Below are 18119 nucleotides of genomic sequence, written 5' to 3'. Positions count from 1 at the left end.
GGCTCAGAGCCATCAAACGGGATAAGCTGGCCAGCATCGACTGTTTGTCATCTCTCGCTGAGTTCCTCCACCATTTTGTGTACTTGGTAAGGCCGATGTTTAGCGGTGATTATGAATGTGACCGGTCAGCTAGGAACCGCTCCTGGGCTTTACTGTCCTCAGGCACACACACATCGAAGTCTCTCCCATAAGGATAGAGAGTCACAGGGCTACTGATGCTCCAGGGGGAGAAATCCCAGTTCAGTCCCACCCCTGACACCGTCTGCAAGGAGCAACAAGCAGTTTGCTGGAGAAATATACCCAAAGGGCACCACGGGAGATGCTGGTTAGCACGACGCTATTACAGGTCGGAGCATCAAAGTTTGGACTTCAATCCTGGCATGCGTCTCAGCTGGGTGCTCCGGTTTCCTCCTACAGTCCAAAGATATGACAGTTAATCAGTCATTGTAAATTGTCCACAGTTAGGCAAGGGATAACAATCGGAGGGTTGCTCAGTGACACTGCTCGATGGGCTGGAAAGGCCTGTCAAGGCTGATCCACAGGGTATCTCAATATAATAAACATATTACAAAGACATACATACAGATTAGGGTTGGGGAGTTGAGTCAGAAGCACGGTGATGTTTGTGGACTACTTCGAACTGTGTTGGTCGTTGATGCAAATGATGCATTTCGCTGTAGTTTCGATGTATATGTGAAAAATAAAGTTAATCTAATCTTTAAATGCTGGAGGAACTCAGCAAGTCAGACAGCCACGTCGATGTAATTTGGAGTACTCTGTGCAGTTTTGGTCATCTACCTGCAGGACAGGTGTAAATGAGATAGAAAGAGCGCAGAGAAGACTTACAAGGATGTTGCTGGGACCAGATGACATGAGTTATAGGGAAAGGTTGAACAGATTTGGACTTGAGAAGATTGAGAGGAGATTTGATAAAAGTATACAAAATTATGATGGGTAAATGCAAGCAGGGTTTATCCCCTGCGGTTGGGTGAGACAAGGTCATAGGCTTAATGTGAAAGGTGAAATATTTAAAGGGACCTTGAGGGGCAACTTCTACACTCAGAGGGTTGTGTGAGTGTGGATCGAGCAGGTGGTGGATGTGGGTTGAATGGAGACATTTAAGAGAAGTTTGTATATGGGTGGAGAGAAATGGTCCATGCCAAGGTAGATGGCATTAGTCAGAATAACAGTTTGGCACAGAGTGGATGGGGTGAGGGGTCTGTTTCTGTGCTGTATAGTACTCTGTGATAATGAGTGGCTGTGTGATTCCATGTGTCTCCTTGCCAGGACTGTCTGTGGATGCCCAAGTGTGTGAAACATGGCTGGTTTCTACCCTACAGCCCCCCGGACTACGAGTATGGGGCATGGAAGCGACACTACATTGCCTGTGTCCGCAGCCTGGATTATCTCACGCCAGCTGAGGCGGCCAGGGTGTACGGGGTTGTCGTTGAGCCCAAAGAGGCAACTTTGGAGAGGCAGAGTGAGAGGTCGCTGAGGAGGTGGATTCAGGAACGTCTAACACGGCAGAAAAGTAAGGGTTAACATTCAATTGTCCATTGAGTCGTACAGGAAAGCAACAGGCCCATCAGGTCCCTGCCAACCAAGTTGTCCATCGAAGCCAATCCCATTCGCCTGTCTGTGCTCCATATACCTCTACACCTTTCCTATCCAAAGACCTTGGGCGCCAGGGTAGTGTAGCGATTAGTGCAGCACCATTACAGCTCAGGGCATCGGAGTTTGGAGTTCAATTCCGGCGTCCTCTGTAAAAAAGTTTGTAGATCATGTGGGATTCCTCTGGGTGTCCCAGTTTCCTTCCAGTGTCTGAGGACTTACTGGCAATTGGCCATTATAAATTGTTTTGTGATTAGGCTAGGGTTAAATTGGTGGGTCGCTGGGCAGCTCGGCTCGTTGGGCTGGAAAGCCCTGTACTGAGCTGTGTGACTACACTAAATCAATAAATAACTTGTTATTGCACCTGCCTCTACCACTTTCTCTGGCAACTTGATCCGTATACGGACAAAGATGTTGCCCAGACTTGAGGACCTGAATCATAGGGAAAGGTTGAATCAATTAGGACATTATTACTTGAAAAATTGAAGGGAGATTTGATAAGAGCTATACTAAATTATGAGGGGTCTGAGGCCTCTGTCGGTCAGTTGACCATGGGTATTGCATCCTACCTGTCTAGATACACAAGCCTAACAGTACAATACGGAGAGCAAGCCGTTGCCCGGGTAGCAAGCTCCCCAGCTCCAGCATCTGATGAACCCAAAGGAACGATTGATACAGTTTGGTGCCATCAGCATCGCAGGAGTTGCCAGTCAGTACTGAACTCAATGTAAGACTGCCTGAGGGATTCCGGCTCTGGATTTTGCCCTTGGGGTTTATTCCCGAAGCCTTCCCCGTGAGTGGGTATAGTCGCAAGGCAGTGGAGGTTTGAGAGCAGAGTTTTCCTTCTCGGTGAGCTGCCAACCACAGCTGACAAGCCCCATCTGCTCGAAGCGACTGGTTTTAAGGTGTCAGTAACCCGCCTTTGCCCCTTCTCCCATCAGTAGAGATGATTCCACCAGGCTTTGTAGCTCAGCCACCCTTAAAAGCCAATGGCTGGACTTGGATGTCAGAGGCTATTTGAGACCCACACCCTTGGGAGCTTTTAATAGTGGGAGCTTGTCCCCATTACCACCCCTGGCTACCCTGACCACCCTGACCTTAAGGAAGGGTATATGGAAGCAGGCTTTTTCCACTGAGGTTGAGTGAGAATACAACTAGAGGTGATGGGTTAAGGGTGAAAGGCGAAATGTTCAAAGGGAAGTTGAGGGGAAACCTCTTCACTCAGAGTGTGGGACGAGCTGCCAGCAGAAATGGTGGATGAGCACTGTGACTAGTCAGAATATCAATTTGGCATGAATTGGATGGGCCAAAGGCCTGTGTCTGTGCTGTAGAGTCATAGAGTCATACAGATATTGAACAATACACATAGAAACAGGCCCTTTAACCCATCTCATCTGGGCTGAACCACTTAACAGCTTAGTCCTATCAACCTGCACCCAGACCACTGCTCTCCATACCCCTCCAAGCATATAACTGGAAGCTCATTCCACACTCTTACCACCCTTCGAGTGAAGAAGTTCACCCTTACTTCTCCTTAAACAGTTCACCTTTAACCCTTAACCCCTGACATCTAGTTATATCACCCAACCTATGAGAAAAGCCTGCTTGCATTTACCCTATCTATAACCCTCATAATTTTGTATACCTCTATCAAATTTCTCCTCTATCTTCTACATTCTAGGGAATAAAGATATAACCTTTTCAACCTTTCCCTATAACTCAGGCCCTCAAGCCCCGGCAACCTCCTTGTAAACTTCCTCTGCACTCTTTCAATCTTACTTACATCTTTTCTGTAGGTTAGTGACCAAAACTGCACATGAAACTCCAAATTCGGCCTCATCACTGTCTTATACAATTCTCAATTCTTGCACTCAATACTTTGACTTATGAAGACCAATGTACCAAAAGCTTTCTTTACGAGGCTATCCATTTGCGTCTGACACCACTTTCACCGAACAATGGACTTGTGTTCCCAGATCCCTCTGTTCTACCACACTCCTCAGAGCCTAGCCACTCACCGTGTAGTACTGGTAAGACACCTCACATGGAATTTTCTGCATTAAATTCCATCTGCCATTTTTCAGCCTGTTTTTCCAGCCGGTCCAGATGCCGCGGCAAGCTCTGGCAGTCTTCCTCACTGTCCACTGCACCTCCAAGCATGGTGTCATCTGCAAATTTTCTGATCTGGTTAACTACATTTTCTTCCAGATTGTTGATGTAGATGACAAACAACAACAGACCCAACACTGATGCTTGTGGCACTCCAGTTGTCACAGGCCTCCAGTCAGAGAGACAACCATGTACCATCACTCTCTGGCTTCTCAAAGCCAATGTGTAATCCAAATTATTATATCATCTTGAGTGCCAAGTGACTGAACCTTCGTGACCTTGTCACACTTGTTGCTAAAAGATCAGGGTCCCCCAGTCTGGGGTTCAGGGATCCCTCAGTGAATGGAAAGGCTCCATGGCATAAAAAAGGATGGGAGTCCCAGTTCTATGTAGTCAACACCTACTGCCTTGCCTTCATTAACATTCCTGGTAACATCCTCGAACAGCTTACCACACACAAAACCATGCTGTCTATCCCTAATCAGTCATTATCAATCCAAATACGTATATATGTGGTTTATCAGAATATCTTCCAATATCTTACTAACTGCTGATTTCCTGGCTTATTCTTAGAGCCTTTCTTCAATAATGGAACAACATTAGGTATCATTGGATCTTCTGGCTTCTCGCCTGTGGCTAATATGTCTTAAATATCTCTACTACGGGCCCCTGAAATAATCTGAAATAGCGTCCTGCGGAGTCTGAGGGAACATTTTGCTAAGCCTTGTGGATTTATCCACCCTAATTTACGGCACAACAGCAAAAACCTCCTCCTCCCTGACCTTCCTGTTGTTTGCCTCACTTCTATAGACTCTGTCTGTCTCCTGAGTAAATGTAGATGCCATCCATTTGAGATCTCCCCCATCTCTTCTGGCTCCATGCATAGCCAACCACTCTGATCTTCCGGAGACCAATTTTGTCCCTTTCTATCCTTCTGCTCTGGCTATACCTGCAGAATTCGCCAGGATTCACCTTCCCCTTGTCTCCTAGAGGAACCTCATGCCTTCTTTTAGTCCTCAGGATTTCTTTCTTAGATGTTCTCTTGCATTCCTTATATTCCATAAGTACCTCAATTGTCCTGCCTGCCCGTACCTGCTATGCCCCTCCTCCTTAACCAGAGACCTGATATCTCTTGAAAACAAAGGTTCCCTAAACCGGTTATCCTTGCCATACAAACCTCTATTCTCTTTATAACCCACGTGACAAACCTCTGTCTGATTACCCCATTTTGAAGATGCTAAGCAAATGCATGCCGGTTGTTTGTGGGCTGGGGCTCCACATGCATCACCCCGTCTGTTACCCCTCCAGGGGACTCGCTGAGCAACCAACCTCCGTGGCTGAGCGGAAAGTGGACTACTCGTTGGTACAGCACAAGAGCACGACACAGCCCGACCCTGGTGAGGCCCAGGAGCAGTGCGTCACTGTGGCCGATGGTAATGTTCGCCAAAAGGTGTAAAATTAGGCCATTCAGCCCTTGCATTTCTGTCATCCCACCGAACATTCCCCTTTACCTGTTCTTCCCACATTCTTACAAGTTCCACAATCACCCGCTGGTCTATTCACCAGCGACCGATTAACCAGTCACCCCATATTCACAGGGAGAGTGTGCAAACTCCACACAGACAGTGTCTGACGTTGGGATTGAGCACAGGTCTCTGGCATTGTGAGACAGTGGTTCAGTAAGCAAACCCCCATTCATAAAGGAAACCACTTTACACAGATACCCCACTCTGGAGGCAGGACCAGTGTGCTCTGCCTTGAATGGAGGGATTTTAGTGTAAATTAAATAAACCTATTTCTGTAGTAATCTGGATTGAGGCAGGAATTCACACGAGGTGGAGTTACTCTCTCCTATAATTACATTTCTGTTTGGATGGTCCCTGTTCCCCTCCCTCTCCCCCTCCCTCTCCCCTCCCCCCCTTCCCCGCCACTCTCCCTCCCCTCCAACTCCCCTCCCCCTTCCACCCGCTCTTCACCTACACTCTCTCAAACTCAATCTCCCCTCTCACCCCTCTTGCTCCCCCTTAATGCCTCTTTCACCCCTCCCTCCCCCTCTCTTCAATCCCTCTCCTGCTCTCTCTCACCACTCTCCCCCCTCTCTTCTCCCTCTCTCCCCTTCACTCTCTTCTGCCCCTTTCTCCCCTCCCCCTCTCCCTCTCCCTCGCCTCTCTCCCCTCTTCCCACCTCTCTCCCCTCCCCCCTCTCTCTCCCTGACTCCCTCTTGCCTCTCTCCCACCTCTCTCACCCTCCCCCTTTCTCCCTGTCTCTCCCCCTCTTGCCCCTCTCCTCCCTTTCTGATGCGTGGAAGAGCTGAGGGTTTGTAGAAGAGCACAACCTGCTCTTTCCCCACCTTCTTATTCTGGCTTCTTCTCCACTCCTTTCCTGTCCTGATGAAGGTTCTCAGCCTGAAGCATCAACTGTTTACTCTTTTTTACAGATGCTGCCTGGCCTGCTGAGTTCCCGCAGCGTTTTGTGTGTGTTGCTGAAGATCTCCAGCAGAGTCTCTTGTGCCTCTGATTTGGTGTTCTGTCTGTGGCGCGGCGTGCCTGTGACCGAACCAGCTAGTTCTCAGCTTCACCTCCCTTCATTGGTCAGGTCACTGAGTGAAGGAGCTGGCACGTGTTACAGAGCTGTACGAGACACTGTGCCTGCTGTACTCTGATCACCGTTTCTGTAGGAAAGGCGTGAATGAGGTAGAGAGGATGATGAAACACACGAGTCACAAGGATGTTACCGCGACCGGAGGGCACGAGTTAGAAGGAGGGTGGATAAATTGCAACTGTTTTCCCGGGAGCGAATGAGGCTGAGGATCGACCTTGTAGAGGTTTATAAAATTATAAGGCCGTGGATAAGGTGAATGGTTAGGGTCTTTTTTATTTTTGCCAGAGATGTAGCACAGTCACAGGCCCCTCCGGCTCTTGTGATCCTGTGCATTGGAGCCTCCACACCAGGCAGCGAAGCCACAGGTCAGAATGATCTCTGCAAGAGCATCTCCTCAAACGCACGGGAATCCCCATGTCCCTCCGTTCCTGCGGACTGATTAGAGCAGGAGCATTCACCCTGTGTTACCTCTCCCCTCTCCTTTGCCACAATGCATCAGCCCACACTTCTGTGGGTCGACCTCTGCCTGCACCGTTAGCTAAAAAGGCAATACGGGGAGAAAAGATGAGGCACGAATGTAAGCTAGCCAAGAATATAAAGGAGGATAGTAAAAGCTTCTTTAGGTATGTGAAGAGGAAAATATTAGTTAAGACCAAAGTTTGGCTCTTGAAGGCAGAAATGGGTGAATTTATTATGGGGAACAAGGAAATGGCAAACAAGTTGAACTGGTACTTTGGATCTGTCTTCACTTGGGAAGACACAGACAAGCTCCCAGATTTAATAGTGGCCCGAGGACCTAGGGTAACGGAGAAACTGAAGGAAATTCACATGAGGCAGAAAATGGTGTTGGGTAGACTGATGGGACTGAAGGCTGATAAATCCCCAGGGCCTGATGGTCTGCATCCCAGGGTACTTAAGGAGGTGACTCTAGAAATCGTGGACGCGTTGGTAATCATTTCCCAATGTTCTGTAGGTTCAGGATCAGTTCCTGAGGATTGGAGGATAGCTAATGTTATCCCACTTTTTAAGAAAGGAGAGAGAGAGAAAGCAGGGAATTATAGACCGGTTAGTCTGACGTCAGTGGTAGGGAAGATGCTGGAGTCAATTATAAAAGATGAAATAGCGGCACATTTGGATAGCAGTAACAGGATCGGTCTGAGTCAGCATGGATTTACGAAGGGGAAATGCTTGACTAATCTTCTGGAATTTTTTGAGGGTGTAACTATGAAAATGGACAAGGGAGAGCCAGTGAATGTATTGTACCTGGACTTCCAGAAAGCTTTGATAAGGTTCCACATAGGAGATTAGTGGGCAAAATTAGAGCACACGGTATTGGGGGTAGGATACTGACATGGAGAGATAATTGGTTGGCAGACAAGAAACAACGAGTAGGGATTAACGGGTCCCTTTCAGAATGGCAGGCTGTGTCCAGTGGGGTACCGCGAGGCTCCGTACTGGGACCGCAGCTATTTACAATATACATTAATGATTTAGATGAAGGGATTAAAAGTAACATTAACAAATTTGCAGATGATACAAAGCTGGGTGGCAGTGTAACATGTGATGAGGATGTTATGAGAATGCAGGGTGACTTGGATAGGTTGGGTGAGTGGGCAGATACATGGAAGATGCAGTTTAATGTGTTTGGTGGCAAGAATAGGAAGGCAGATTAACATCTGAATGGTGTCAAGTTAGGAAAAGGGGAAGTACAACGAGATCTTGGTGTCCTTGTTCATCAGTCACTGAAAGTAAGCATGCAGGTACAGCAGGCAGTGAAGAAAGCTAAAGGCATGTTGGCCTTCATAACAAGGGGAGTTGAGTATAGGAGCAAAGAGGTCCTTTTGTAGCTGAACAGGGCCCTGGTGAGACCACACCTGGAGTATTGTGTGCAGTTTTGGTCTCCAGATTTGAGGAAGGATATTCTTGCTATTGAGGGAGTGCAGCGTAGGTTCACGAGGTTAATTCCAGAGATGGCGGGACTGTCATATGTTGAAAGATTGGAGCAACTGGGCTTATATACACTGGAATTTAGAAGGATGAGAGGGGATCTGATTGAAACATATAAGATTATTAAGGGTTGGGTGAAGGGGGACAAAGCTGAAGATTATTAAGGGATTGGACACGCTAGAAGCAGGAAACATGTTCCCAGTGTTGGTGGAGTCCAGAACCAGAGGCCACAGTTTAAGAATAAGCAGTAGGCCATTTAGAACAGAGTTGAGGAAAAACATTTTCACCCAGAGAGTTGTGGATCTGTGGAATGCTCTGCCTCAGAGGGCAGTGGAGGCCAATTCTCTGGATGCTTTCAAGAAAGAGTTAGATAGAGCACTTAAACATAGCAGAGTCAAGGGATTTGGGGAGGAGGCAGGAACGGGGTACTGATTGTGGATGATCAGCCATGATCACAGTGAATGGCGGTACTGGCTTGAAGGGCTGAATGGCCTACTCCTGCACCTATTGTCTATTGTTAAGTTACCGATGAACTCTGTTTTCCCCCTGTTGCAGGGTGATCGAACCCAGGCCAGTGTGCCCCTCTCCCATCTGCTGAGTGAAGAGAGCATGGCCTTAGCCTCGCGGAGCCCGGCTCTGGGGAAGCACTGCCAGCTGGGATCAGCGGTAACGCTGTGCACAGGGTGAGTGATGGAACTCTAGGAATATGCCTGAGCAGGATGTCCCAGGTTAGTGGTCCTTACGAGATCCCACACCAGTTGCATTACTTTTACCGAACAATTGTCACATGAGATGGCTCAGTAACTCAGCGGGTAGGGCCACTGCCTCACAGCGCCAGGGAGCCAGGTTTGGTCCCAACCTCAGGTCAGATTCTGCCTGTCAGGAATTTTGTACGTTCTCCCCATGACTGTGTGGGTGTCCCCTGGGTACTCTTGGTAGTTCCCACCCCCAGATACTCTGAAACTCCCACATCTCAATGACGTGCAGATCGGTAGGTTAACTGCCCACTGGAAATCACTGTTTGTAGGTGAGTGGTGGGATCTGGGTGGAGTTAGAACAGAGCAATACAGGCCCTTCAGCCCACAATGTTGTACCGACCCTCTAAACCTCCCTTCCCAAACAGCCCTCCATTTGCCTATCTAAGAGTCTCTCAGTTGTCCCTCCTGTATCTGCCTACACCACCACCCCTCTCAGGGAGTTGCTGGGAATAGGCAGGAATGGGTGATTAACGCACCAGGTTTTGAGGTTTTGGAAAAGATAGAGGAGGAGGTAAAAGGGGTGGTGGAGTTGTACTACTAATCATGGACAATATCGTAGTTGCACTCAGGAGACATAATGGAGGGGTCAGACACTGGGTCTGTTTGGGTGGAACTCAGGGATAGGAAAGGTGCAACCACATTGATGGGATTGTACTACAGGACCCCCCCCCCCCCCCCCAGTAATCACCGAGACACTGAGGAACAAGTATGCAATCAGATTAAGGAAATGTGTAAAAATAATACGGTTGTTGTCACGGGGGATTTCAACTTCCCGAATATAAACTGGGACCTTCTTATACAAGGGGTTTAAGTGGGGCAGAATTGTTAAGTGTATCCCGGAGAGTTTCTTTAATTAATCTGTAGACGGTCCAGTGAGAGGACGAGCTGTACTGACCTGGTGTTGGGTAATGAGCCTGGCCAATTGACTGACCTTTCAGTGGGTGAACGGTTAGGGAACAGTGACCATGAATCCTTAACTTTCAGGATAGTTGTAGATGAGGATAGCCACACACACAAAATGCTGGAGGAACTCAGCAGGCCAGGCGGCATCGATGGAAAAAAGTACAGTTGACGTTTCAGGCCAAGGCCAGCTGAGTTCCTCCAGCATTTCATGTGTGTTGCTTGGATTTCCAGCATCTGCAGATTTTCTCTTGTTTGTGATAGATGAAGAGAGGTATGGTCCTTGTGAAAGAGTTTTAAATTAGAGTAGGGCAAATTACAAAGGCATTAAGCAGCAACTAAGAAGTGTTAATTGGAAACACCCTTCTTCTGGCAAATCCACATTAGACATGTGGAGAGTGTTAAAGATCAACTGCACAGAGTCCAGGAAAGGTATGTTCTTGTTAGAAGGAAGAACAGAGAGAACCTTGGATGTCCAGAGAGATGATGAATTTAGTCAAGAAGGAAAAGGAAAAATATGTAAAGCTTTGGAAGTTAAGTGTCACGAGGTGGGGACAAGGGTGCTGGGAGAGGACCCACAAGCAGGACACAAACACGTCTTTCTTAGATACAATAAAATAGCATTTATTACTCACTACACAGAAGATCAGGAAATCAAGGAGGACTAAGAGGAACACAAATCACGGACTAGGGGACTAGGGACTAGAATCACTGCGAACCTGGGACTTGGAAACAGGGAACATGGACAGCCGCTGACCTTGGACTTGGACAGGGGGAACATGGACAGCCGCTGACCTTGGACTTGGACAGGGGGAACATGGACAGCCGCGGCCATGATTGGGACCCTGGGGACTGGGACCGCCACAGCCCTTGGAGACTGGGACCTTGATTCACCACCGCCAGACACTTGGATACCATGGATCGCTGCAGCCAGAAACATGGACACCAAAACACAGGACAAGGAATCTTGAACCAGGACTCCTCCTTCAGATCAGGCACCGAGCCGGGACTCTTCTTCGGGGGTAGACACAGACACTGGGCATGAACGTCGAGTCAGGACTCCACCTTCCACTCAGGCACCGAGCCGGGACTCTTCTTCGGGGGGTAGACACAGACACTGGGCATGAACGTCGAGTCAGGACTCCACCTTCCACTCAGGCACCGAGCTGGGACTCTTCAAAGGGTAGACACGGACAAGGAGCATAAGCGTCAAGTCAGGACTCTGCCTTCAGCTCAGGCACCGAGCCGGGACTCTTCGAGGGGTAGACACGGACAAGGGGCATGAACGTCGAGTCAGGACTCCACCTTCCACTCAGACACTGAGCCGGGACTCTTCGAGGGGTAGACACGGACAACGGGCATGAACATCAAGTCAGGACTCTGCCTGTCTTGTATGAAACCACACCTGATGTGGTAACCACAGGAAAGTTAAATATCTCAGTCCCAGGTGGAGCATTAGCAATGTCAGACTCCCGGACGCCAGAGGAATTCTGTTTCTTTGACTTCCCCATTGGGGAAGTATTTTCCTGTTTAGTGAAGAACGCGGGTGAATAGCTTATATTTCCTGGTGATCTCGAGTCACTCCTTGCGGCAGAATCTGGGCCACGACCTCTTCACACAAGCAACGGCATCGGAAGCCATTCATTACTGGGGGGCAGCCTCTGTTCGATAGGCTCTGCTTCCCTTTCCCTTCGCTGAGGAGCCTGGACTACACTCTGGTGACGGAAGGTGAATTGCTGGTACTCCGATGCGGGCTGGGTCACTCCGGTGAAGGAAGGGGAATTGCTGGTACTCCGATGCGGGCTGGGTCACTCTGGGGATGGAAGGTGAATTGCTGGTACTCCGATGCGGGCTGGGTCACTCTGGCGACGGAAGGTGAATTGCTGGTACTCCGATGCGGGCTGGGTCACTCTGGCGACGGAAGGTGAATTGCTGGTACTCCGATGCGGGCTGGGTCACTCTGGCGACGGAAGGTGAATTGCTGGTACTCCGATGCGGGCTGGGTCACACCGGCGACGGAAGGTGAATTGCTGGTACTCCGATGCGGGCTGGGTCACTCCGGTGACGGAAGGTGAATTGCTGGTACTCCGATGCGGGCTGGGTCACTCCGGTGACGGAAGGTGAATTGCTGGTACTCCGATGCGGGCTGGGTCACTCTGGCGACGGAAGGTGAATTGCTGGTACTCCGATGCGGGCTGGGTCACTCTGGCGACGGAAGGTGAATTGCTGGTACTCCGATGCGGGCTGGGTCACTCTGGCGACGGAAGGTGAATTGCTGGTACTCCGATGCGGGCTGGGTCACTCTGGCGACGGAAGGTGAATTGCTGGTACTCCGATGCGGGCTGGGTCACACCGGCGACGGAAGGTGAATTGCTGGTACTCCGATGCGGGCTGGGTCACTCCGGTGACGGAAGGTGAATTGCTGGTACTCCGATGCGGGCTGGGTCACTCCGGTGACGGAAGGTGAATTGCTGGTACTCCGATGCGGGCTGGGTCACACCGGCGACGGAAGGTGAATCGCTGGTACTCCGATGCGGGCTGGGTCACTCTGGTGACGGAAGGTGAATCGCTGGTACTCCGATGCGGGCTGGGTCACTCCGGTGACGGAAGGTGAATTGCTGGTACTCCGATGCGGGCTGGGTCACTCCGGTGATGGAAGGTGAATTTCTGGTACTCCGATGCTGGCTGGGTCACTCTGGTGACGGAAGGTGAATTGCTGGTACTCCGATGCGGGCTGGGTCACTCTGGCTTGTCGTAGCGGCGGCAACTTGCGACGGCTTCCTAACACTCTCAGCCCGAACGGCGAAAGCCAGGGGCTTATAAGCTGCCGGTTCGGGTCGAGGGTAGGTTGCCTGGATTGCCAAGCTCAAGGGTTGCTTGAAACAGAAATAGAAGGGAACAAGGAGTCAATGGTCCAGATCGCAACCTAACTAAATTAAAGGGGAACCGATCCGGACGATGACATTATGATCAAACGGAGCACAGGAGAAGTATAAAGAACCTAGAAAAGAATTAAAGAAGGGAATTAGGAAAGTCAGGAGGGACCTTGAAAGTCCTTGGGAAGTGGAATTAAGGTGAATCCCCCTTTGAAGTTTTCATGTTTTATGATTTAACAGATCTCTACAAAGTGATCTAAATTAATTACCAATATAAAACCCAAAATAATTGATTGCTTAAGAATTCACTCCCCCCCCCTTTAATATAACACACTATATCATTACGGGTGTGGCCAATTGGTTTTAGAAGTCACATAATCAGTTAAATGGAGATCTGTTTTTGGAGACCTGTATACAGTCAGGGTGTTTCAATTGATTGTAGTAAAAATACACCTGTATCTGCAAGGTCCAACTGTTGGTGAGTCAGTATCCTGGTAAAAACTACACCTTGAAGACGAAGGGACAATCCAACAACCCTGTGAAAAGGTTATTGAAAAGCACAAGTCAGGAGATGGATACAAGAAAATTTCCAAGTCACTGAATATCCCTTGGGGTACAGTTCAGTCAATCATCAAGAAGTGGAAAGATTACAACACAGCTGTAAATCTGCCTAGAGAAGGCCGTCCTCAAAAACTGAGTGACCGTGCAAGAAGGGGACTAGTGAGGGAGGCCACCAAGAGACCTGTGACAACTCTGGAGGAGTTGGAAGCTTCAGTGGCTGAGATGGGAGAGATTGTGCATACGACAACTGTTGCCCGGCTGCTTCACCAGTTGCATCTTTATGGGAGAGTGGCAAAGGGAAAGCCACCATTGGGAAAAAAAACTCACATGAAATCTCAGTGATAGTTTGCTGGAAGAAGATTCTGTGGTTTGATGAAACCAAAACTGATCTTTTTGGCCAAACTAAACACTATGTTTGGCATAACCCAAACACTGCACATCATCAGAAACTCACCATCCCTAATATGAAACATGGTGGAGGCTGCATCATGCTGTGGGGATGCTTCACTCAGCAGGTCCTGGAAGGCTCGTGAAAGTAGGGAGTAAAATTAATGCAGCAAAGTACAAGGAAATCCTGGAGGAAAACCGGATGCAGTCTGCAAGAGAACTGCGACTTGGGAGATTTGTTTTCCAGCAAGGCCCAGCCACGCAGTCATAGGTGTAGAGGGAGTAGAACAGCAGGCTAAACATGCATCCTGGTGGTGGGTTTGGGGTCCAGGTGTAAATAAATGGGACTAGGCAGAAGACCAGGTCAGCACAGACTTGATAGGCCAAAGGGCCTGTGACTCTATGATTTCATTTGTGTTCTCAGTTCCTTTTCTCCATTATTTGTAGGAAGAACCTCAGTGGTGGTGGTCCCTACCCGACGTCCCACAGCACGGCTGCCACGCCAGAGAACGGTACCTCTAACCACCCCCGACTGGTTCTCATTTCGTCCAGGATCCCGGCATGGGAGGTAGGCTCCTCAAGTCCCTGCTTCAGGGGCAATGGTGAGGTGCACAGGTGGACTGGAGATATGAGGACCCAGAGGTTTTAACGGAGATAATTACTCCTGAGGCCTGCTCAGCAAAACTTTTAGATAGGGATATTGACAAATACTGGAGGACTTTTAAGATACGGGACGGTTTAACTGATACGTGTAGGGCAAGATTTTTATTTTTACACAGAATATGGTTATGGATCAGGCTGCCAGGGATGGCTGTGGAAGCAGATGTGACAGTGGAGTTTAAGGAGCTGTTAAACGGTCATGTGAATGTAACCGTCAGGTTCTGTCGGCTGTGTTAGTCTAGGGAAGACAATCTCTGGCCCCACCAAGCGTTTGAGATTGAGGTGTGAAACCTCCTGTTTGTGTGATGTGCAACCCTGTTACAAATCAGTACCATGCAATAATAGACAGTACACTGCATACAATTAAATGATTTAGCTTTATAATTCCTAATTTGACTAAAGGGTTTGTAAAGTAAAGCAAAAACAAAAGGGCCCGTTTTAATGAAATGCCTAATGTGCATAGATTGGCGCTCACAGTTTCCCTTCGGCTGGCCCTCCATCGATTTCCCCGGGCTTCGTCGACTCCCGGCCCCACTCCAAGTCCACTCCGTCCTGGTGTCCATGACCTCTCCTTTCTGGCATCTTCTTTCTCCATCTTCCGCCAAACGAAAGACCCAGATCACCTCAGTCTTGGGCACACAAGAAAAAACACTCCCTTCATTGGATGGCCACATTCCAAAGCCCCCAAACACTGCTGCTACAGAAAAACCATTACACTAGCAGTGAAACCTTTCTCATGGCGTTACATGAATATGCAGTGAATGGAGGGATATCAACAGTGTGATAAGACAGGGTGTTAGGATCTGAGGTGAGAGCCAATTCCACTTGCTCTCCACAAGAAGAGTGACATGGTCACTCTTCTCTCCGTGGCCCTGAGGCTATGGAGACTGCCCCAGCTGCTGTGCTCCATGCCCGCTAAAATGATGAACTGATAAGTGAGGCTTTGGCCCACTCTGGGCTGCTCCAGGGTTTGGATCTGAGGGCTCAATTTGGTTCAGAATGTTGTTGGTTGCTTCTACTGTTTGCATGATTCGTGTTTATTTTTCATTTTCTTTCCCCTTTCTCTTGCGCATTGGCTGTTGTTATTTTTTTCTTTAATTGGGTTCTTTCTTGCTTTGTGGCTGCCTGTGAGCCAGCACATCTCAAGGTTGTATAGTCTATTCATTCTTTTATAAAAAATGTACTTTGAATCTTGAATCTTTGGATACTGATCACATGCAGTCAGAAGAGACTGAGTTCAATTTGGTGTTGTGTTCAGCACAGACATCATGGGCTGAAGGGCCTGTTCCTGTGCTGTACTGTTCTGTGTTCTGGGGCTGTATACACAGACTTGTCTTCATAGGTGAGAATTAATGCTATAGAGTCACAGAGCACTACTGTATAGAAATGGGCCTTTTGGCCCATCTATTCTGTGCCATCTTGCTCTCCTGCCTAGTCCCACCTATCAGCACTTGGACCATATAACTACATAACTCTCTCAGCCAAGTACCTACCCAAGCTTCTCTTTATTGAACAATTGTTTCAATTGGACAATTACAATCAGACCCACAACCTCCACTTTCACTGGCAGCTTGATCCACACTCTCACTACCCTCTGAATGAAGAAGTTTCCCGTCTGGTTCCTCTTAAACATTTCACTTTTCACCCTTAACCTATGACCTTTAGGACAGCTTCCACCCTGCTGTAAGAAGACCATTTCCTAGTACAATAAGGACTCCTAGTCACACTATCTATCCCATTTCGTTCTTGTACTTTATTGTTTTCCTGCACTGTGCTCTCTCTGTATTCTGCATTGTTACTGTTTTACCCAGTTGTCTGTGTGATGATCTAATCTGTGTGCAAGATAGGCTTTTCACTGAATCCCAGTACACGTGACAGCAATAACATGTTCTGTGTACAGGTGGCCCTGGACTGTGTGAGAGTCGAGGTGATCCCTGTTGTGTATGACCATTGCGGAACGACGCTGGAGAGCCTCCTGTTTCGAGTGGAGCAGGTTCTGAGAGGCCGGAGAGCGAGGAGCATTGGGATACTCGCCGAGGGAGACTTGACTGAGCTGGACTTGGTCCAAGGTAAGGGTGATGAGACACGGGTGGCCGGACAAGGGTTTGGCTCTGGGTAGCATTGCCGACCAGAGCACTTGTTAGAATTAACCCTGCCCTATCATTATCAGTGACAGGAACACTGAGTTTTAAAAATTTATTGAGCTACTGTGCGGAACAGACCCTTCTGGCCCAGTGAGCTGTACTGCCCAGCAACCCACCTATTTAACCCGGGCCTAATCATGGGGCAATTTACAATGGCCAATTCACCTACCTTTGGGTTGTAGCAGACAACCAGAATGCCCAGAAAAGAACCCACGTAATCACAGGGAGAATGAACAAACTCCCTACAGATGACCCCAGAGTTGAACTCCAAACTCTGACACCCTGAGATACAACAGCATTGCACTAAACACTACACTACCATTGTGCCCAGTATTAAATCCCTGCAGCTGGTGGTGATTTATGGAGTCCGGAACCTCATGGCACTTCAAGACATTTAGACAAGCACTTTAAAAGGCAAGGCAAGGAAGAAAGCAGTCTCAATGTCTGTGAATGTCATTAATGTAGACAGGCAAAATGATCGGCTTTGATGGGGAGTAGCATTGAACAGATGTATGATTATGTGACACTGTGAGTCCATAACCCAGGGACATATCAGCATGAAGCAGGTCCCTCATCCCATCTGGTTCATACTGACCAAAGTACCATCCAAGCTAGTCACAGTTGCCTGCTTTTGGCCTATATTCCTCTATCGTTCCTATCCACACGCCTGTCCAGGTACCTTTTCAACGTTGTTATCATTACCTGCCTCGAGCAGCTCGTTCCATATACCCACCACCATCTGTAAATACAGAAACATCCTATTAAATCTCTTCCTTCTCCCTGTAAACCTCTGATTTTCTTTGATTCCTGAACCTTGGGAGAAAGTTTGTGTGTGTTCACTCCCTCTCTTTGCCCCTCATGGCTTTAAACATGAGGCAAAACTGTTGTGGGAGTCAGGGTGTTTGAAGACAAACATCTTTGGATATAAGACCACAAGACAGACGAGCAGAATGAGGCATTCCACCCGTCGAGTTTGCTCCGACATTCCATCATGGCTGACTTACTGTCCCTCTCAGCCCCATTCTCCTGCCTTCTTGTAACCTTTGACACCCTGACTAATCAAGAACCTACCAGCCTCTGCTTTAAATGTGTTCAATGACTTGGACTACATTGCCGCCTGAGGCAATGAATTACACAAATTTACCACCGTTTGGCTAAACGAATTCCTCCTTATCTCTGTCCTAAACAGACATCCCTGTCTTCTGAGGCTGTACCCTCTGGTCCTAGACTCCCAATCATAAGACACATTCTTCCCACATCCACTGTATCTCAGGCATTCAATATTTGGTAGATTTTAATGAGCACCCCCCCAAACCCCCGCCCTCATAAACTTCAGCAAGTTACAGGTCCAGAGGCAACAAATGCTCCTCATATATTAACCCTTTCATTCCCTGAATCTTTCTCATGAACCTCCACTGAGCCCTCTCCAATGCCAGCACATCATTTCTTAGATAAGGGCCCTGTAACGTTCTCCTTCGGGTGTACTAATAACGCCGAATTCAACGTCGAGATAAACCACAGTCAATGAAACCAGATCGCAGTAAGATTAAACATTTACTGTCCAC

General features: G+C 48.4%; 1 protein-coding gene across 6 annotated transcripts in view; it reads left to right on the top strand.

Annotated features, from left to right (window-relative positions):
- Positions 1-18119, top strand: part of LOC132403272 (epithelial cell-transforming sequence 2 oncogene-like) — a 120030-nt gene that overhangs the window by 22470 nt on the left and 79441 nt on the right. For 5 of the 6 annotated variants that reach the window (XR_009515229.1, XR_009515230.1, XM_059986694.1 and 2 more), the window contains 5 exons: positions 1288-1531; positions 5029-5153; positions 8824-8951; positions 14198-14318; positions 16311-16479. Coding sequence is in view for 4 of the 6 variants with exons in the window: in XM_059986694.1 (XP_059842677.1) it covers positions 1288-1531; positions 5029-5153; positions 8824-8951; positions 14198-14318; positions 16311-16479 (787 nt within the window). In the remaining 2 variants the exon portion in view is untranslated. The remainder of the gene's footprint in view (positions 1-1287; positions 1532-5028; positions 5154-8823; positions 8952-14197; positions 14319-16310; positions 16480-18119) is intronic. The other variant, XM_059986697.1, reaches the window with a different exon arrangement.

This window comes from Hypanus sabinus, chromosome 12, assembly GCF_030144855.1.
Source record: "Hypanus sabinus isolate sHypSab1 chromosome 12, sHypSab1.hap1, whole genome shotgun sequence".
NCBI lineage: Eukaryota > Metazoa > Chordata > Chondrichthyes > Myliobatiformes > Dasyatidae > Hypanus > Hypanus sabinus.
Note: the sequence above shows the minus strand (reverse complement) of the source record. Positions and strands in the feature narration are given on the sequence as shown.